General features: G+C 34.6%; 1 protein-coding gene across 2 annotated transcripts; it reads left to right on the forward strand.

The window, feature by feature from the left end:
* The first annotated feature begins 567 nt into the window (after window positions 1-567).
* Window positions 568-9423, forward strand: LOC115979533 (protein BONZAI 3-like). 2 transcript variants are annotated; one of them, XM_031101588.1, is made up of 15 exons: window positions 568-636; window positions 1777-1925; window positions 2050-2098; window positions 3078-3134; window positions 3459-3638; window positions 3736-3870; window positions 3975-4036; window positions 4163-4259; window positions 4358-4472; window positions 4608-4684; window positions 5337-5474; window positions 6091-6255; window positions 8000-8113; window positions 8261-8357; window positions 9096-9423. In XM_031101588.1, exons 1-15 carry the CDS (start codon window positions 580-582, stop codon window positions 9212-9214), a joined length of 1611 nt encoding a protein of 536 aa, XP_030957448.1. In that variant the 5' UTR covers window positions 568-579; the 3' UTR covers window positions 9215-9423. The 2 variants fall into 2 exon arrangements, with proteins under 2 accessions (XP_030957448.1, XP_030957449.1); XM_031101589.1 differs by lacking the exon at window positions 9096-9423 and having other exon boundaries at window positions 6091-6230; window positions 8261-8348.
* Window positions 9424-21819: the final 12396 nt, after the last annotated feature.

Below are 21819 nucleotides of genomic sequence, written 5' to 3' on the forward strand. Positions count from 1 at the left end.
TGTTCCGTTGCTTCACAGCAACAGATCTTTTTCATGCATGTTAATTTTTTTGAAGATGTTGGTGTCTGCAAGTTCTTTATATGGTTGAGTTACCATGTTTCTACCTTAGGTCCACATCAATGAGCCCACCTGAATTCTTTTTAAAGTTGCACTACAAAATGCTCCCCCAAGGGGAACATTATCAAGATTCGCATTTTGTGGTGCCAGTTCAAAGATGGAGCATCAGAAAAAAGCATTGATTCCAAAAGTTTGTTTGTTGTGTGTAATATTGTATATCTATATTCATTTGCTTGTATTGAAGTACCTTTATTCTATCTCCAACTAATGGATATCACATAGTGTGTTGGTTCACCCCTTCACCATATATGAGTGACATTTTATAAAGCTCCTAAGCAATCATGCATCTTGATATAATTTAACTCAAGATAGGATCATTAGTATTGTGTATCTTGACATTGGAATTGATATTCAATTTACGTCAATGGCTCTTTTGTTTTGTCTTTTCGTTTCATATTATTCTATATGTTAGCCCTTTGTGATTTTTCATTATGTATTTATGCATTTTTATGTTTCAATTCTATGCTGCAGTTATCTCTATCAGCATCTAATTTGCTTGATCGTGATATCACTTCAAAGGTATTCATCTCTATAGATAACATTATTTGATAATGAGATAATTACAGGGTTATGCAATAATTTCCCAATGTGCTAAATATTTTGGTAATTTACTAGGGCCTTTTTGTTTTTACTTTATAATGCCAGCATATTATTACCATCAGTTTATGTACAACTTTTTAAAACTTCACTCTTTTTTGGATTCAATTTTACTTTTACATAACCTATTTATTTATTTTTTAAAATTTGTCAACCAAAATAAGCTCATCCAAACATTGTGCACCCTCCTTTTGTTTTAGTGTGATATTTGAGTCAATTTGTCTTCATGTGCCCATCATATTTCCTATACTCGACTAGGTTTGAGAAGTAATGATTTGAATCACACTTTGTTGAGATTTTTCATAGTGGAAGTTTTTTAGAATAATAAATTTTGCAATTAGGAATAATGTATCTTATCAAATATTATGTAATAAGTCTTCATTTGCTACACGCACCATACCACTGTTCACTTCCTCTTTTGTTTCTTATTTCACTTGCATTTTTGTACCCTTGCAAATGATGGGAGTCCTTATATAGAATGAAATACCAACCAATACTGGTATTCAAAACTAAGGAAACAAGAAATAGAAGCCTATCACCTATAAGTAAAAGAAAGACACATTACATACACCTTTCAAGCCAACTTGTTTCATCTTTTGATAATCAAAGACAACAACTCACCTACCAAAGCGAGAAATGGTTTTATCTTATTTGTAGTCTAACATTCAACCTAAGCTAGAAAGGATATGCCATACTAAATAACACATGCAAAATGCTTTAAAACAAATGGCTATTGCTAGATTGGGAGTTTTTAGCAGTGGGCACAGTTCCTATTACTAAATAACACATGGAAGTTAACTATAATTTGTGGGCTCAAGTTTGGAATTTGGCCTCTCCAAAAAAAAAAAAATTGGCTGCCTAGCAATCACCTCTCTCAAATGACATTTTCTTATGGGGACGATCCCATACTTAAGGAGGTTTGTTGTTTCTGATAAATGTTCTCATATATCTAAAGGTCTTAAGTTTGACAATCCTTAGCAGTTTTTTTATGTGCTTGTATGACATGCATGCATGCCATGGTCTTACTATGGTTTTTGCTAATATATACTTTATTTCATTCAGAGTGATCCCATGGCTGTGGTGTATGCAAAGAAAATAGATGGTAAACTAGAGGAGTTAGGTCGCACTGAGGTTGTACTGAATAGTTTGAATCCTGTATGGATAGAAAAAGTTATAGTTGCATTCCAGTTCGAGATCGTGCAACCATTGGTGTAAGCTTTACAAATTGCTTTAAGTACTTATCTTTGTTTAGTTATATCTTGATTTGCTATAGGTGATGTTTTAAATTGACGAGTTGGCTCATGTTTGCCTTTTTTTTTTTTTTTTTGGCTCCAGATTTCATGTGTATGATGTGGATACAAAATATCATAATATACCTGTGAAGGTATATATATTAGTTTCTGCACTTTAATATCCATTATTGTAATTCATGTTATTTAGGTTGTGTTTGTTCAATTATTTTTCTTTGTTAATAAATTACATACATAAAAGTGTACATGCTAAGTTATCTTGTAGCATCTCTGCCAATCTTCAAGTTCTGAATAATGCAATTTGCAAGATAAAACTTTTAACCACATTTTTGAGTTTTAACGTAAGAAATGTGTATTCACAAGATCACACTATATTTTTGCGGGTATGCTAAACACTAAATTTGTCAATCCATGTTAAAAAACATTGAAGTGGAAACAAAAGTTATTAGTGAACAATTATAAACGAATATTTGATACCAAATGTGTTATATATCTTAGACAATCTCAGAGAAAGTCAATTTGACAATAGGCATAGATGCGATTGTGCATGGTATAATTGTGTGGGAAAGCACTTGCTCAAAATTATTATGAAATGATTTTTTTTTTTTTTTTTTTTGGTGTTGCATTTACTACTTTCAAAATAATTAAACTGGATTTGTTGCTAGTGCCAATTTGTCTTTGATACAGTAAAGAGGTTATATAACAAATAAGAAATGAAAGTAGGGGACAATTTTGTTGAAACTCAATTTGAAGCCCTCCAAGTAATATTTGTGATGTTTATATATTTTTTAATAATTGTTAAATCCATGGTTGTAATTATGGTAATTTGTACCAAGCATGGAATGCATATTTTATCATGCTAGAAATACTATTTACTAGGAGCAATTACACAAAAAAAAGCCAAATTTGGTTGGTTAACCATATCCACTATGAATTGATAGATACTTTTAAAGATTGTTGCAGTTTAATCATATACAGATATGAGAAAATAAGGCAACAACTTAAAAAGGATTATATAAATTTTAATTTGTTATCACCTCATCCAAAATAATCTAACAGATTTAGTTGATGATGAAGTTTTTTTTTTGAAAATTTATTTTTGTTGCCTTGCAGATGCTGAAATTGAAGGATCAAGAATTTCTTGGAGAGGCCACTTGTGTTCTATCAGAGGTATATCCCTTTGTCTTCAATTGGGTCATTGAAATTATATAATGTATATCCCTCAAGCTGGTGAAATTTGAGTATAAAGTTGTTTTAATTTTCAGTATATTCTTAAAAATTTCAAAGGCAGAACGAAAATTTGGAGAGCTACTTCACTATGCTAATGTTATTTTAAGATTTTGAGCATCGTATTTTAGACCACCACTAATGCCGTTAAAAAGTACATTTCAAATGTAATTAGTGGCTTAATTCTTTCAGAGTAATTTGGTTTCCATATACTAAAACTTTGGTATTTGTTTTTCCTCCTATTCTTTATGTCTATTCTCATGGCAGGTAGTGACTAACCAAACTCGGAGTTTAACCCTAAATCTCCATATAAAAAATGGGCATACGGGCTTGAGGAACTTTGGGGCACTCACTATCCATGCAGAGGAAACAGTTGCTTCGAGGAGTTGTGTTGAGATGATAGTCCATTGTTCCCACTTGGATAACAAGGACCTATTCTCTAAAAGTGTATGTATTTGCAAAGCAGATACCTTAACGTTTAATGTTACTTAAGCATACATATTCTTAATTGTGTTTATTTTATAAATTTATTCATTTATTTTAGGATCCTTTTTTAAGAATATCTAGAATCGTTGAGACCGGAGGTTCTGTTCCAATATTCAAGACTGAAGTGGTGAACAACAACTTGAATCCAATTTGGAAACCCCTATGCCTGAGTATACAGCAGTTTGGAAGTAAGGTAAGCTTGTCAATTTATAATTCTTGGTTTATAATTATAGGATGTTTTGTTATTTTGATAATTATTGAAGATTCACTTGGCATATGCAATTTGACTTGCTACAGGATAACCCATTAATTATTGAGTGCTTTGATTTCAATAGCAATGGCAATCATGTGCTTATTGGGTAAGCTAAATTTATCGATGTCCATATTTGTTATGTATTATTTTCACTTTTCACATTTTGTTTGTTTTCAGTTTTCACGATTTAGTCTCTGTTACTAAAAGATGATATTGATCTTAAAATAATCAGTAAGCTCCAAAAGTCAGTGGCAAACCTGGAAAAACTTCATAAAGAAAGAAGTGGTGCAAATCTCACCTTACCATCTTCTCATCGTGGTCATGATAAGGTACTTATTCATACTTGTAATTATTATTATTTTTTTAAATAAAATATTTTTAGTCTTTGTGTTTAAATTTGGATTTTCTTTCTAATTGATCAATATAGGTTTTGAAGGGACAGCTGTTTGTGGATCAATTTTGTGAAAAGCAACAGTATAGCTTTTTGGATTACATTTCTAGTGGATTTGAGCTTAACTTTACGGTTGCTGTTGACTTTACAGGTAAAATATTTAACATTCTAGAGGAGTTATATAGTTTTATTTTATATGTGTGGATTTTTTTGGTTCTCTTTTCCTCGGTTTAAATGTTTTGGCTAATGACTTATTTATACTTTGAATATTCAATATATTTTTTAGCCTCAAATGGAAATCCTCGAAATCCAGATTCTTTACACTACATTGATCCATCTGGTCAGTTGAATTCTTATCAACGGGTAAGGCTGTGTCCTTTGGTGCTCCCAAGAGGGTGGTTGCTTTTCTCTGGTACTTGTATGTTTGTATTTTTCTAAACATTAGGTGCAAGAGATCCTTGGACTGAATGGCATCTCTTTCCCTATGCAATTTTAATCTTGTATGGGTTTTTGAGGCACAAAACAACTTGGAAAATTGCTTTTAGAATAAGACTTAGCTTTTACATTGAATTGGTCAATGCAAATGTTTGTAAATTGTTGTCTTTTATGTCTGCCATGACCTAATATGATCAAGCTAATTGTTTTACATATCAAACTTCGCTTGCTGGTGCGTTTACTCCTAACTAAAGCAGAACATAAGCATTTAGGTAATTGCTTAGTGGTAATGGCTTCCTTTATGGTGCCTCATATCTATGGTTCAAAGCTCACCCTCATCCTCACCCTCTCACTATCTACTTTTCCAAAAAAAAAAAAAAAAATCCTTAATGCAGAACATGTAAGAGCTATATAATAGAGAAAAAACCATATGTGGAACATGTCTTAGAAAGTGACATTTGTATAAAGTAAGTTTTGTATTTCTGAAATTTTTGTTAGGGGGTCTTCTGTTAGCATATATTTCAAAGAAATCATCATTGATTGATGAAGCAATTGTGTACTTAATATATTAAACTTGCAGGCTATATTGGAGGTTGGGGAGGTCATTCAGTTTTATGATTCTGATAGGCATTTTCCTGCTTGGGGCTTTGGAGGAAGAACATGTGATGGGACCACATCGCATTGTTTTAACTTGAATGGAAGTGCAGGTGCCTTTGAGGTGAGAGGAACTGACTTTATAATGCTTTGATTTGCTTAATCTTTGAAGAATCTGGCTGTCATATTGTTTGAAAATATTTATATTTATCTTCTTTATACTGCACACACGCCTCTCTCTCTCTCTCTCTCTCTCTCTCTCTCTCTCTCTCTCTCTCTCTCTCTCTCCTTTTACTACTTTTAATAGATTGTTTGCTTAGGATTTCCCGTTTTCTACATCACCATCGTTTTCAACCAATCCTTTTTTTTAATTTATTTTATTTTATTTTATTTTTAAAAGTTCAAAACCCCACTTACAACTAACAACACATTCAAAAACCCCAAATACTGAGTTTTGTCCTCAAAAGATTTGAGGAAGTTCAGAGGCCCTTGATGTAAATTAAATGGATTGAGTTATCACCTAATACACTTTGGAACATCATATGTTTTGTATCATAACCAGAGGATTAGATATCTTAGAAAATGATTGATGGTACCATAAGATGCATCTCTCATGTGTTGTAAGTAAACAACTATCGAGTAGAAGTTGATAAGATTCTGAACACTACATTAAATTCTTTAAGTAACCGCAAGTGTTTTTTTTTGGGATGAATTATTTAATTTCTTTTATTTATCAATAGGTTGAAGGAGTTGAGGGCATTATGGCTGCTTATTCAAGTGCTCTACATAATGTTGCTCTGGCAGGACCCACTTTATTTGGCCAAGTGATCAACAAAGCTGCACAAATTGCTGGCCAGTCCATCTCCTACAACAGCAACAAGTACTTTGTTCTGCTCATTATTACGGTAAAGAGAATGTCTACTTTTTTTTTTTTTCCCAAAGGAAATGATAGTAGACTTTATTTATTGAAATTCACGTTGTAAAATGGGAAAGAGAAAAAGGGGCATGTTCTAACCAAATAGAGGCCAACTCATTCTCTTTTGCAACACTAGCAAGAGATAGAGCAGCACAATTACATTCTAGTGGAACACTAACAAAAAAGAAATAATAGAAATATCCTCTAAAATCCAAGCAATTCTAGAGTACAGCTTAGCCTAAGAACTTTCATGGAGGGTAGTAAGGTTGAAGAACAACCTTAATAGTGGAAATTTGAGCTTTTCTATTACATACCTTCACAAATCTCTTTTTTGAAGTCACTGGATCATCTTTGTCAATACCAATTTGAGTTTGGAACGTTATCAACAACATAAATCTCACAATTTTCATCTTCTATATTAGTTACTTTTGATGAGGCAATCCAATTCCCATCAGCTAGTTCCAAATTTTGTAAAGTTATGGACCGACCCCAATCCACTACAAAATTCTTATCATTATCTCTACCCGTATCACAACTCTCTTGTAAAGTTAACTTATCCAAAAATTCCCCTTTTATCTTTATTGATACACTTCTCTGAGTCAGTTACAAGGTTTGAATTTGAATTAGGTGGCCTTACTTTCAAATCAGATGAGCCGTTATCCCCATGAGTGTAGGGATCAAACTCCAAAGCCATTGTACCCTTGTCATCCTGAAAAACCTGGTGGACCATTGCCTGTGCTGCTGGGACTTTAGCTTTGTGTGTATCCAGCGGGTTCAACTTAGTCATTGGCAAAACCAGTTCCAAATCATCCCCAGAAAAAATTGCATCTTTGTCTACCTCCCGATTGTTTGGCATTGTGGTTTCACATCGGGAATGAAGATTATGTCGTGCAAAGCCTTGGATTTTTTGCCTCAGTGCCATTGCTTGCAGCCAATATCTGGTTTGAATATTAAAAACACGAATTTAAAACTAAACATTGTGGAATTTCACATCACTGGGATGTATCAGGATGTAGAAGAAGATGTCATAGTTTCTGGAACCTTTTCAGAAAGGATGAGACGTTTATTAAAAGACTAGGGGCCTTTAGCTATAATCTCCTCCATATCATTCTCCTTCTCAAAAATGGCCACAAACGTCTGACAGTAGCTTTAAAAGCTTCCTTAGTGTAATCCTTATTGATCTGAAGTTTTGCTAGCACATCAAATTGAGCTTGCTTCTAGGAGTAAACCACTTCCTTTGATCTTAACCACCATTTCACCCCCCGCCCTCTCTCCTGTTGCAATAACGGAACATCTTCCACATTTCCTCCAATTCTGATTCCATCAAATAACACCAGAAGAAAACTATCCACCAGAATAAAATACCCCAGACGCAGAGAAGGACTCAAAAAAAAAAAAAAAAAAAACCCCATACCACAGTGACTGACCAAACCCGGAAAGGTTAGAATCTCGTAGGCAAACAACAAGCTTGAGGCTTCTACGTGCTCTAGGCTATAGAGAGACCCAAAGGGAACAAGAAGTTTTGATAACATGGTTAATAAAAGGAAAAGAAAAATTAGAGAATGCCTACTTCAGTTGATTTTATTTATTATAAATTACAACTTTCATTGAAAAGGAGAGGTTTTATGTACAAGGATGTATACACGAAGCTCTCAAATAAAAATGTTACTTTATTTAATCTCTCTTTCCATCAATTTTTCATTTTTTAATTAAATAAAATGTCATTTTTCTAGGATGGAGTCCTTACAGACCTACAAGAAACAAAAGACGCTCTGGTCAGGGCATCTGATCTTCCACTATCAATTCTCATAGTAGGAGTGGGAGGTGCTGATTTTACGCAAATGGAGGTATACTCTTGTTTTCCTAATTAATGGCCTTTTAGCTGTTAGACTCTTTTGATTGCTTTATTTCAATTATTTTGTACAATGAATGGTGGATATTTAGCTTTTAGAATTTCCACTTAAATGACTGTAATATTTCTTAATTTTTGGCAGGTGCTTGATGCTGACAATGGAAGACGATTAGAGAGCTCTACGAGTCGTGTGGCAACACGTGACATTGTACAATTTGTTCCAATGCGAGAAGTACATAGTGAGTACACAATGACACTTGTTTGTCTCAACAAAACTTTTGTTATTACATCTAAAAGCATCCACTAACAGTAATTGTGCATTCACAAGTTTCTCCCTGTTGGTAATATGTCCTAAAAGCATGCTAAATTTGTGGGTCAAAGTTTTAGAAGATTTGTTGTAGCCAATAAATTTTGGACCAAATGACACTTTCTCCCTCCGTATGCATGGGATAGTGGGCAAGAATGGGTTTGAATTCCCCTAGCAAAAAAGCTTTAGATGACTGCTTACACATATGACTGCTTACTCATATGTGAACTTTGAAAATGTATTAAACAAAGACGTTCCATGGATTGTCGTTGTCACTGCTGTCTTGATCCTGTATTTGTCTATATTGTTGTTAACAGTAATACACTTTGCAACCACCTCTTTCCAGTACCCATTGGACATGTTATAGGTAGAAAATGGGGTCATGGTTTCAATCTAGTGTGAATGCATACTCAGCAAGCTGATTTCTATGTATCTTACTTCTTGATGTTTTTAATCATCTATTTGAGCCTCTTATCTGTTTTATCAATTGGAATTTGATGATTTCCTTATTTGTTCTATTATCTGTTTTATCAATTGGAATTGTTGATTTCCTTATTTGTTCATTTTGTTGTACTTCTTGTATTTTATTTTTATTTTTATTTTTTTTATTATTATTTTTTTTTAATGAGCTACTCTGTTTCATCTAATAAATTAGTTCTGGTCTATACAGTTGGACAGATTTCTGTGGTTCAGGCTCTATTGGAAGAGCTACCTGGACAGTTTTTGACATACATGCGGGGTAGAGATATCAAGCCACGCCCTCTTCATGTAGCCCCAACGTCTGCTTGAGAACATTTTCCAAGTCCACAAGATGTACAAACATGCTGATTTTGCTCACAACAACTAAAAGTTTTAAAAGGTCTGAACCACTAATAGGTCTACTTACCTGAAAGGAGCTTGTTATTTTTTTTAGGCTTGAAGATTGAACCACTAATGGGTTGATTTGCTCGTAAAGATCTCTTTATTTCATCCTAATAGAAAACAGTATAGTTGTTTTTTTCTTAGAACTTTATCTTGTCTAAGGATAATTATACTTTTATTTAGCCTTTTATTTTTAAGTAAAATAAACCATTGAAAAAAATTTATAATAAAAAATTTAGTCTTGTAAAGGTGAAAGTATCCCCTGGGCTATAACTCGTTTCATAAAGTAGGTCTCACACAAGGATGTGGGGTTTGTACTTGTGAAGTTCACATATCTGTAATTGTAAGATGCCTATTTTATTTGGAGATACTTTTGGTCTTGCAAGGGGTGTAAATGGGGATTTGGGTTCACTCATCCTTAAGGAAGGTGTCAATGCCATGGTGTGGGCCTTCATGTTTGTGGGTGGCCCACTATTAAGAGTTAAGTTTTAGTGTGAGAGAGCCTAAATAGGGATTTGGGTTTCACTATTCTTATGGAAGGGGTTATTTCATTATGGAGGTACAAACATAAAACATTAAATTGATATATGGTTGGGTTGTTGTTGGCAGAAGGGAAAGTGTGTTTGTACCTCCATAATGAAATAACACCTTCCATAAGAATAGCCAAACCCAAATCCCTATTTAGGCTCTCTCACACTAAAACTTAAAACATTAAATTGATATATGGTTGGGTTGTTGTTGGTAGAAGGGAAAGTGTGTTGTAGATAAACAAGGAAAAGAGAAAGCAGTGCTCGTGCCCCTCACGCGCGCGCGCGGGGTAGGAGGGTGGTGGGGGTGGGGGGCGTGGGGGCGGTGTGTGGGGTGGGAATGCAAAGACTAATCATTTAATTAAGAAGATTGGTTAAAAACTTGGGATAGTGTTAGGCATCTAATCCCACCTAATATGATGGGTTGGCCTATACTTGTACTACTTAGCCATTTTTTAGTATGAGTCTCATTGAGTTGGTTTCCTCTTAAGCATGTTTAATTAAAATTTGAAATTTGAAAATAAATACATACAACATGGCTTAAAGAGTTGTTATTTACAGGGTGAATGTCCTAATTTTATTTCTAAATCTTCGGTCCTACATATAAAGTTATCAAACTCAAAATCTCCTATTTTGATACCATTGGTTGTTTATCATAGTTTCAGAGTGTTGAAGGCCAAAATTTCACAAGAATGCCCATTCCATGAAAAGTAAAGAAGGCCCAATTCAAGCAGTAAGAAGAATCAACATTAAGACCCTATTTATGTTCAGATTTTCAGCAAAAAGGTCATTAAAAAGTCCAGCAAAATTCAGTGAAAGAACTAGGCCGGGATACCCAGAGGCTGCCAGACGCCCGGGATCCTCAGGTAATGTAGGACAACTACTGTAGGATTGAGACAACTCAAGAAAGGTACCACGAAATACAAGAAATGAAGAACGGAGATGTCCTTCTCAAGTACCCACTGGTGCAGCAAAGAATCAGAAAGTATAAAGCAAACATTCATGAACAAAGGAGCTGTACCACAAGGAACCAAGAATGAGAAAATCATACGTAGAAGCAACCGGAAGAGAACTTTCAACCCAGCAGTAAAAGATTCCAACTATTTGGGAATAATGACAACAAGGAAATAACACCGACAGCTAAGTCTGAAAAATGAGAAACCTTGAAAGAAGAGAGATTGAAGGCTAATTGCTGAGGACGCCCCGGAATGGAAAGTCAGCAAATGACTTTTAGAGAAACAGCAATAAAAGATGAAAACTATGAGAAAAAAGGGAAGAGACCAGCCATTGAGCAACTGTCACAACACAAGCTCTGAGGGGCAAAAGAGAGAAATCACTAGTACCATGGAACCCTAGAAAACACACTATAAAAGGAAGAGAAAACCCATGTTGAAGGGAGGAGGATTTTCAGTAGGAAGAATATCATAACAGAGTCATTAGAACTCTGTAAAATTTAAGAAAAACAGAGGAATGTCTCCCGGTATCCCAGAAACAACCACCATAGCATATACTTGGATTCAAAAGGATTCAAACTTTGCAAGTCTTAAAGGCTTGAATAGCCATCAAAGTTTGTAATTTTTGAGTTTATTTGAACCTTGTATCACGTCTTAGTGAGCACATTTGTAATCCACAATCAAGAAAAATAATGAAATATCTCATATTGATTTGAGAATTTCTAACAATTACTTTGCATATTTCTTTACTGCTTCTTGTTGCTCAATACATATATATTCTTGCTTGTAAAGCTGAGTCCCTGCCCAAGTAAAGCCACTCAGACTTGAGTTCCAAATCCCACAAGTTTTGTGCAAAAGCATAAGTCTGTGAGAATTGGGACCAGGATCCTCATGGCTGAATCATTCTCATGAAATTCATTTACATATATGTATATGTATTAATATATATATCCTAATCTAAGAAACTAACAATTATTTGAAGATATGTGCCTTGTATAGTTGTTCTTGTGTAGGACCTATAGAGGTAAAAGGAAAGGACAAAACTCCATTGCATAACAAGCATGGAGAAAAATTGTATAGTGTAGAGAACCAGAGATTCTGGGTTCTTACAGGCCTAATACGCCTCAGGATCCCACGACAGTACGTCTCGGGATCCCACGACAGTACACCCGGGGTACCAAGTGAAGGAATTCTTTAAAATTTTTATACAATAAAAGATAAGCCTCAAATATTCTATTTCAATCTCTTTCTCATTGTGAATATTATGAACATCTATTTTACTTATTTTGTAAGAGTAAAGGGTCATTTTATGATATTAAAACACTTATAATGATATTTTATTACTTAGAAGGAATCGCATTTTTGCCTTGAGGAGATTTATGTGACTTGCGCACAACTTGGTTTGTAATCAGCCCTCATTTAGCTGCGGTGAACCAAGCCCAGTCCACCAAAATACAACTATTTGGCCCAGGATCCTTGGGCCTGTGTGCTAAAGAAAAAAAAAGCACTCTCACATTTTGGCGACTTCACTGGGGACTGGGAAAAAGGAGAGGGAAAAAGTAGTCCCTTCGCAAGCATGGCTCCAAAGCTAGGAAACACCTAGAGGAAGGAAAGTTCCTCTTAGTGCATTCAACATCAAGATCCCAAAAGTGTGGGTTCCTCCAACGAATGTTCTACCGAGAGACTCTATATGGAATTTTGGGGAATTTCCCAACACAAGATAAGTTTTATGCGTTATTATTTTTTCTGCTTTACAATTTGAACATAATAGATCATTGCCCTGCTTTTTAAAAGAAAAAACAGGGGGTCATGTAGTAATATTTAAACAATTATAATATTGTCTCATTGCTTTAAAGAAAAATGGAGAAGTGAACAAATAAAATATATTGATGAAATGAAGATTGTATGAGCTACATAATAGAGAAATGGCCCCACATTTGGGGGCTAATGTATTCATTCTTTTAAAAAAAATTTCATGATATTGTTTCATTTGTTTAAAAAGAAAAAGAAGAAAGAGAAATAAGTGAATCAAAGAGATTTGATGAAATGTAAATTACATAGCAAAGCAATTTCCTCACGTTGTGGGGCTAAATAATTTTGCAGCAACTTGATAATAATATCATATGGCGCAGGTTAACAAAATGGACAAGTTCCTTGGCTCCACCCACGAGTTTAGCAAAATGGAGTAGTTCCATGATCCTAGCAAAGTCTAAGAAATCCTTGATCCCAACAAAGCCTGGGAGAGCCTTGATCCCAACAAAGCTGAGGAGATCCTTGACTCCAGGAAAGCAAAGCTTGGGAGATCCTTGATCCCAACAAAGCCTGGGAGATCCTTGATCCCAACAAAGCTGAGGAGATCCTTTATTCCAGCAAGGCTGAGCACAGCCTTAATTCCAGAAAAGTCTAGGAGATCCTTGACTCCAGGAAAGCAAAGCTTGGGAGATCCTTGATCCCAACAAAGCCTAGGAGATCCTTGATCCCAACAAAACTGAGGAGATCCTTTATTCCAGCAAGGCTGAGTACATCCTTAATTCTATCAAAGTCTAAAAGATCCTTAACTCCAGGAAAGTAAAGCCTAGGAGATCCTTGATCCCAACAAAGTTGAGGAGATCCTTAATTCCAGCAAGGCTAAGTACACCCTCAATTTCAACAAAACCTAAAAGATCGTTAGTTCCAGCAAAGGCGAAGTATTTCCACGAATCCAGCAAAGTAAAATGGTTGTAAAAAAAAAATGGAGGCATCTGGAAAATGGATAGAAGTTCCATAATAGCATCAAGAGAAGGTGGATCAAGCATGATTCAACAACCGCCTCATGTCTTGGGGGCTAAAGCCTATTATGCAGTGGACCTTAAATATATTTTGAAGAAAATCAATAGAAACACTATATTGCAAGTCAGTAGCAAAATCAACATTATTGAAAGCTCAATAACTATACAATACATCTATCATTTCTTACAGCTCAATAATTGGGCTCACCTATGGAAATAACAAGATTTGGAGGAGATACAGAGACCACTGGAAGACACCTATGACTAGCTCTAAAGGCCAACCATGACATCACAACTATTGCCTAATCGTCTCAATGTATCACTAGTACGTGAAAGAGGGATTGAATGGGAAGCCCACAAAAGTCACTGCCAATTTTAGTCATTTCATCCAGCACAAAGTAAACTTTGTGGAAAATATACTTTATGATGAATCGGCTCCAGCTGAAGAATATCTCATTGTTAGGATCCCGGGGAGCTCCCATATTTGGGATCCCGGGGGTTCTTATCGCAGAAGAAGAAGAAACCTGGAAGGAAAGCAGAATATTGCTTATGAAGGCACGCGGGACCTGAATGTAGCCTACAAGAGGATCTCGGACCACCATCTTACATGATATCCCAGGAAGAGATCCTAGAGGGACCTGGGGATACGATGAGTCAGAATTTCCCATCTCCAGGATCCTGAGGGGTTCCCATCCTAGAAGAAGGAAGCAATGCCCATGGTTTGAGGGATCCCTTGGACAGAAAAAGAAAGAAGGAGGAAGGCTAATATATTGTTTACAAAGATCCTGGAGAAACTTACAGATATGAAAAGGAAGACATAAATCCTACTAAAGGAAAAACTAGAAGAGGTGAACTTGGGGGCTGACGCAAGGAACCCGGGGCCCATCCTAATCAGCAGTCAGTACAGAAAAAAGAGCAACTGGTGGAGCTATTGAAAAAATATGAAGATTTATTGGCGTAAACTCCTTCAAACTAAATAAGGCACATCCAAAGGATAAATTTCCTTCGCCTAACATCGATCTCTTCATAGATCCAACTAAGGCAACAACAATATCAACCATGAAGAGGCATACCACGATCAGGGAACTCAAAGAGCTTCTTAGAAAGAGTTTCTTACATTAGGAAGTTCACACCAAGACCAACCTTGGTCATTAGTGGACTATCCAAACTGTTGAAGAAGGGGAATATTTTCATATGGGGAGTTGGACAACCAAATGTCTTTCATAAAATTTCAACAAATCATAAGTCATTTGCCTACCATATGGGTACTATCCATGGCAAAATCACTATTGTTGTACCTAGGATCTTGATCCCAAGCATACAAAGCATTGAAGGACACTGAAATGAGGTATCCCAACATAGAAAAGGTGTGTATGGCAGTTATGCATCTCAACAACTGAATCATTACTTTTCATCCCACCAAATCCTATTGGTGACAAGATCTCATCCAATAAAAGCCCTCCTCAATCAACTCCTGCAATCTTGAAGAGTAGTCCGGTGGTTAATATTAATTTCCCAATACAACATAGGTCTGAAGGATCCCCAGAGCTATCAAGAGCTAAGCTGTAACAAACCCACTGACCCAGTTCCCTGAAGATGAGAAATGCCTATTAAATGAGAAGATCTCTGAAAAAGTAGTAGCGGCAGAGATCCTTGTAAAGAAACAAACTATGAGGTTTGTGAAGACAGCCTTCAACGAGCATGCCTAGAGGAAGCCATCCTCTTCCAGGATCCTCGTAAGAAGATCCCCTACTTGAAGAAAACACCATGACAGAATCATCTTGGTGGAGCTCCTGGCCATCAGTCCACCAGTGAGAGCAACTTTAGATGACTCATAAAAGAAGATTATTTCCATAAAAGATTTGTTCACAACTAAGAGAGGATATTTTAGAAGATCTTCGGAGAAGAAAACAAGTCCTCAACCCTTTAAAGAAAAGAAAAGAAATCAGTTCAGTAAGCCTACTTGAAAACGAAGGGCTATGAAGGAACTTTTTTTGAAGATCGAAAAATTCAATGGTCATGAACAAATTTTCCAAGTGGCACGGCCTAGGACTTGGGAAAAGGCAAATTTTCCATATACCTAGCCCAGAACTTGAGCAGAACAGAATTTTTTCCAAGTAGCATGGCCTAGGACTTGGGAAAAGGCAAATTTTCCATATATCTAGCCCAGGACTTGAGCAAAATAGAAATTTTCCAAATGGCATGGCCTAGGACTTGGGAAAAGGCAGATTTTCCATGTACCTAGCCCAGGACTTGAGTAAAATAGAAATTTTTCCAAGTGGCATGGCCTAGGACTTGGGAAAAGGCAAATTTTCCATGTACCTAGCCCAGGACTTGAGCAAAACAGAAATTTTCCAAGTGGCATGGCCTAGGACTTGGGAAAGGAAAAATTTTCCATGTACCTAGCCCAGGACTTGACCAAAACAGATTTTTCCAAGCAACATGGCCTAGGACATGGTAATAGCAAATTTTCCATGTACTTGGCCCAAGACTTGGCCTAGAACAATATTTCTAAATACATGGCCCAGAAATTGGCCGAGAGCAAAAGTTTCCAAGTACGACCAAGAAAATGGTCAAAAGCAAAAGTTTATGGATACAAGCTGTAGCACATACCAGTGCAGATTGTAAGCATATCCTAGAATTGCTAGCAAAAAACGTTAGTGTTAGAAATATACTCTTAGTATCAAATGCGATACCAAAAAACATTAGTGCTGAAAGCAATCTTTGTGCGACTAAAAGTCGCGGGAAACATGGGGAATCTTCTTTTCAGAACATTATCATCAGAAGTGGAAAACAATAGTGAAATTTCACTAGTAAGTAAACATTGTAGCATATTTGGCCTTTGTGCAGGCTAGACAAATAAGATCAATCTTCTTGAAGATCTGGAGTGTTATCCTCATCATGTCCGAACAATTCCTGGTCATATGGGAAATAAGGGTTGTGGGCAACAGATTCTTCAGAAGAGGCTTTGGATTCTTCTTGATTGACAACAGCTTCTTCTACCCATTTGAGTAAAGCCAAAAGAGCATCAGGATTTTTTCTTAAATTGTCAGTAGGGGAGCTCTTATTCTTTGCTGGAGGCTTAACATTCTTGTTGGAAGAAGAAGAGGGAGCATCAATAGGGGCAGGGGTTTGAACTGGGGAATGATCCTTGACAATGGGTAAAGCAGCAGTAGATGAAAATTCTTTGGAAATAGTAGCAATAATACATTGAGTGTGAGGGAATTTGCCCCACCATTTTACATACCAAGGTCCTGAGAGAATATCACCTTCTTTTTCATATTGCCATTTTAATATCCAAGGTATTTTATGTTTTTTAACAAACTGAAGCAAATTAGGGAATTTAGCTCCATAAGCATCATACTGATAACATTTCTTGCAACATTCGAAAGCATCAAGCAATGGCTCAGGAAATATTTCAGCAATAGGGCCAAATTGGGTCCACCAACGGTTGAACCAAAGAGGCAAATAACCAGTGAAACTTTTGTCAAAGTTAACAAACCAGGAATGAGACATGTTTTCATTCTGGTGCAGCATGAATCTTGACCAAGCAGTGATATAATCATAATATGAATAGGGAATGGGGGAACTTGGCATTGTTCTGGTAGAAGTAAGGGAAGAGCCCCATTTTCTTTAGAAATAAAATTGACCAAGTAAACACTGTCGTAAATAATTTTAGAGGTATCAACTCTGTCAGAGATGGTGTTAATAATAATAGATTTTTCATGACGCAGAAGATCAGAATAACAATTTAATTTCTTTTCTTTGTGCTTAGGAATCCAGTGAAACATTGGAGGGAAATAACTTTTAGCAAGTTTGAGAGGATAAGAAATGGAGACTCTGTTGGGTTCAATATAAAACAAGTGTTGGAAATATTGTTTTTGATGTATTGAGGGTTATAGGAATTTTTGGGAAAAGCAGTTTTAATAGGTTGGTTAACAGGGGTTATGGCATAAGGGTCATAGGACGAGGCAAGAACAGTGGAGTAATTGGGCCTAGGGATGGTTCCTAGGGTGGGGAAACGATTAGTAATTTCAAGGGGAGAAGCAGGTTCTTTTTTAACAATTTGTTTGGAGGTTTCAAAAGGATGATTATCTTTAGGTCTTTTACTTGCCATTGTGACACTGCAGAAATTCACGGGTAAGGAAATCAGGGCTAGTATTTTGAGATCCTTTAATATATTCAATATCAAAATAAAAAAACGCTCAAAATAGCTTGCCATCTAGCAAAAATATGTTTTGAAGCAATATTTTCAACATCTTTTTCAATAACATATTTAGCACTTTTGCAATCAATACGTAACAAAAACTTTTGATTTAACAAATCACTTTGAAATTTTGAAATACATAGTACTATAGATAAAATTTCTTTTTTAATAGTACTATAATTTAACTGTGCATTATTCCAAATCCCTAAATAGAAACGAACAATTTGTTTAGGTGACCCAGGAGAAACTCTTTGTTTCAAAATACCACCATAACCAATGTCAGAGGCATCAGTTTCAACAATTTTGAAAGCACCAACAGTAGGAATACCAAGACAAGGCAATGTCTTAACATGAGATTTGTTTTGTTTAACAAGGGAAGTATGAACATTAGACCAAGGATGGGGATTAGTTTTTAGCCGGTCAAACAAAGGTTTGCATTGTTTCCTCATATCCTTGTAGAAATCAGCAACATAATTTAAAGACCCAAGAAATCTTTGGAGTTGTGTTTTATCAATGATAACATCAAGAAATTTATCAGCAAATTGAATGGCTCTATCAATAGGACGAATTTGCCCTTCAGAGATGTCATACCCAAGGAAACGAACTTTTGTTTGAAACAACTTGATTTTCTTAGTAGAGACAACAAAACCATTTCTTTTTATAGTATCTAGAAACGAATGCAAATGTTTCCAGTGTTCAGCAATGGAGCTATAGTAAACAAGAACATCATCAATATAAACAATGGTGAAATGACTGAAGGAGTTAAAAATGTCATTCATGATGTTTTGAAACTCACTTGGGGCATTCTTAAGAACAAATGGCATAACATTCCACTCATAATGTCCAAAAGGGGTGGTAAAAACTGTTTTGTATCTATCATGCTCACTAATTTGAATTTGCCAGAATCCAGATTTCATGACAAACTTGGGAAACACTATAGCTTCACTCAGCCTATGGACAAGGTCATTTTTATTAGGAATAGGATACCCAATCCATTCCAAAACCTTATTTAAGGGTTTGCAGTTAATTACCAACTGAGGGGTTCCACTTTCAATCTCAGCATTTTTCTGGACATAAAAAGCAGAACAAGACCAAGGAGACTTACTATTCCTAATCATTTTTTTCTCTAACAAATCATGGATTTCTTTTTTACAAAATTCAATAGTTTCAGCATTCATCTGAATAGGACGAGCTTTAGTGGGGATGTTTTTCTCATCAAAATCTTTAACATAAGGCAAGTCAACAATATGCTTCTTCCTATGCCAAAAAGCATTAGGAACATCAGAGCAAACATCATCAATCAACATTTTCTGAAAATTATCAATTTTGGATTGCAACAGTTTATCAAAATTTGTTCAACTATTTTTTTGTATTTTACTTCTTGCTGGAGGAAATTGAGATGTTTGATTTTAGCATGAATCAAAGTTAAAGTATCAACATCAATTTCAGACTTTAAAGCAAATTTGAATTTTACTATCTGTCCAAATGGATCAGTAGTAATTCCATCATGTTCAACAAGAAAGGGATACAAAGCATTAATAAATGGCAGACCAAGAATCACTTAATCAATCATATTTTTGACAAGAACAAAAGGAATCTTGAAACAAACATTATCATGGCACACGTGAGCATTATTCAATTCATACTTAATTTTCATCTGAGAACCATTAGCAGAAACCAATCTTTCAGTAGATTTTTCAAAATATTTTGAAGGAATCAGTCCTTCTTGGATACAGTTCATATCCGCACCAGAATAAATCATAGCAATAACAGTGAAATGATAATCAGGAGAAACAACAATTTTAACTTTTGTAAACCATTTTGGTGGAAGTATTTTATTAACAAGAGCAAGTTAAGGATCATCAACAATACCTTTATCAGAAAGAAGAGCCTGTTGACTGGATTTAGCTCCATCGTTGTGCTTATCTTGTTTATCTTGTTCATTATCAGATTTATTAAGATTTTTATCAATTTTTAACATTATCAATTCTTGTTTGAGATTATTGTTATCACTTTTCATGCTTTTAAATTCATGTTTTAATTCATTTATCTCTTGTTTAACAATATTAATTTCATGTTGGAGATCATTAACAACTAATTCTTTAGATTTCTTTTTATTAAATCTTTCCAAAGTTTCTTCAAAGCTTATAGTTGATTTTAGTTTTTTACCAGTTTCATCTTTTATCAAATTTTTCTTGAACTTATCCAAATATTCTCTTTGTAAATCAAGATTTTGAATTTGATTTATTAGTTGAATTATTAATTTTTCATCTTTTTCACTCTTGGTGAGAGCATTAACAGTTTTAACAACATTGCAACAAGAATCTCTACAACCAATTTTAATATTGGGAGAATCAGAAGAATCATCAACAGATTGATAGCAAGAATTAGATGAAGAAAAATCATCTTCCAAAGAATTAGAGGAGTTGCTTGATTCAAGGATTCTGAATAATTCTTCTTGCTATTTATTATCAATATTTAAAATGTTGAACTTGTTTTTCAACTTACCAGGTTTTTCCTTACAATCTTTACTGAAGTGTTTAGGTTTACCACAATTAAAGCATTTACCTTTACCTGATCTTTGTTTAACATATTTTTTAGAAGCATTTTTCTTCTTAAGCATAGAAATCATTAGGTTTAACAAAATTATTTCTGTATTTTTTATATTTTTTATGGCTTTTATCATGTTTTTTACTTTTTTCCCTGGAAGGAGCAATTGAAGGGAAACCATATTGTTCACAGAAATTTCCCATTTCATATTTAGCTTTTCTTTTATTTTTTTAATTGGAGTTTTAACAATTTTTCATCATTACACATATTGATACCAAGTTTTTTAATAGTACTGAAAATATCACCATAGGTTAAATTATTATAATCAATAGAATCATTTTTACCCATTAATTCTTGTTTTACCTTATGAGCAAAGATAGGAGGCAAACCATCAATAAAATTTTCTTTCCAATAAGGCTTATGACAATCTTTTCGGAGTATCACTTTGGAAGTAAAAACATCTTGATACCATCTGTAATCAGACATAGTAGGACAACTTAAATTATTTAAATAGTTAGAAACACGAGATGAAATATTGGATGGAGTACCAACAAAATATTTGAGAATAGTATAGATCAAGGTATTAATGACATCAGGAATACCACAACCAATACTTTCATAAAAAATAGGAAAACCTTCATCATTCTTTTTAACAGCATGTTTAATAGACTGTTTGGATTCTTCAGTGATGTAAGAATCCCACCATCCATGAAGAGTACCAGAAAAACTAGTAACAAGTAAATTAACAATTTCAGGTTAAAATGATAAGCTTTACGAATGTTAAAATGATCTTTTCAAATCATTAATAAAATGAGTCAAATGTCTATGGTTGGTATTGCTTATCAAAATAACCATAATCTTGATCAACCTGAAATTGTTAATTTACTTGTTTCTAGTTTTTCTGGTACTCTTCGTGGATGGTGGGATTCTTACATCACTGATGAATCCAGAGAGTCTATTAAACATGCTGTTAAAAAGAATGATGAAGGTTTGCCCATTTTTGATGAAAGTATTGGTCGTGGTATTCCTAATGGCGTTAATACCTTGATCTATATTATTCTTAAACATTTTGTTGATACTCCAACCAAATATTTCATCTCGTGTTTTTGACTATTTAAATAATTTAAGTTGTCCTACTATGTCTGATTACAGATGGTATCAAGATGTTTTTACTTCCAGAGTGATGCTCCAGAAAGATTGTCATAAGCCTTATTGGAAAGAAAAGTTTATTGATAGTCTACCTCCTATCTTTGCTCATAAGGTAAAACAAGAATTAATGGGTAAAAGTGATTCTATTGATTATGATAATTTAACCTATGGTGATATTTTCAGTACTATTAAAAAACTTGGTATCAATATGTGTAATGATGAAAAATTGCTAAAACACCAATTAAAAAATAAAAGAAAAGCTAAATATGAAATGGGAAATTTCTGTGAACAATATGGTTTGCTTCCTATTGCTCTTTCTAGGAAAAAAAGTAAAAAATATGATAAAAGCCATAAAAAATATAAAAAATATAGAAATAAC

The sequence above is a fragment of the Quercus lobata genome, chromosome 3, assembly GCF_001633185.2.
Source record: "Quercus lobata isolate SW786 chromosome 3, ValleyOak3.0 Primary Assembly, whole genome shotgun sequence".
NCBI lineage: Eukaryota > Viridiplantae > Streptophyta > Magnoliopsida > Fagales > Fagaceae > Quercus > Quercus lobata.

Bases quoted from the DNA above. Each gene is read 5' to 3' on its own strand.
- LOC115979533 (XM_031101588.1), top strand. From the start codon at position 580: ATGCTGCAGTTATCTCTATCAGCATCTAATTTGCTTGATCGTGATATC. The intron at 1,926-2,049 runs GTAAGCTTTACA...TTTTGGCTCCAG, and splicing joins GAGATCGTGCAACCATTGGT to ATTTCATGTGTATGATGTGG. The intron at 8,114-8,260 runs GTATACTCTTGT...AATTTTTGGCAG, and splicing joins CTGATTTTACGCAAATGGAG to GTGCTTGATGCTGACAATGG.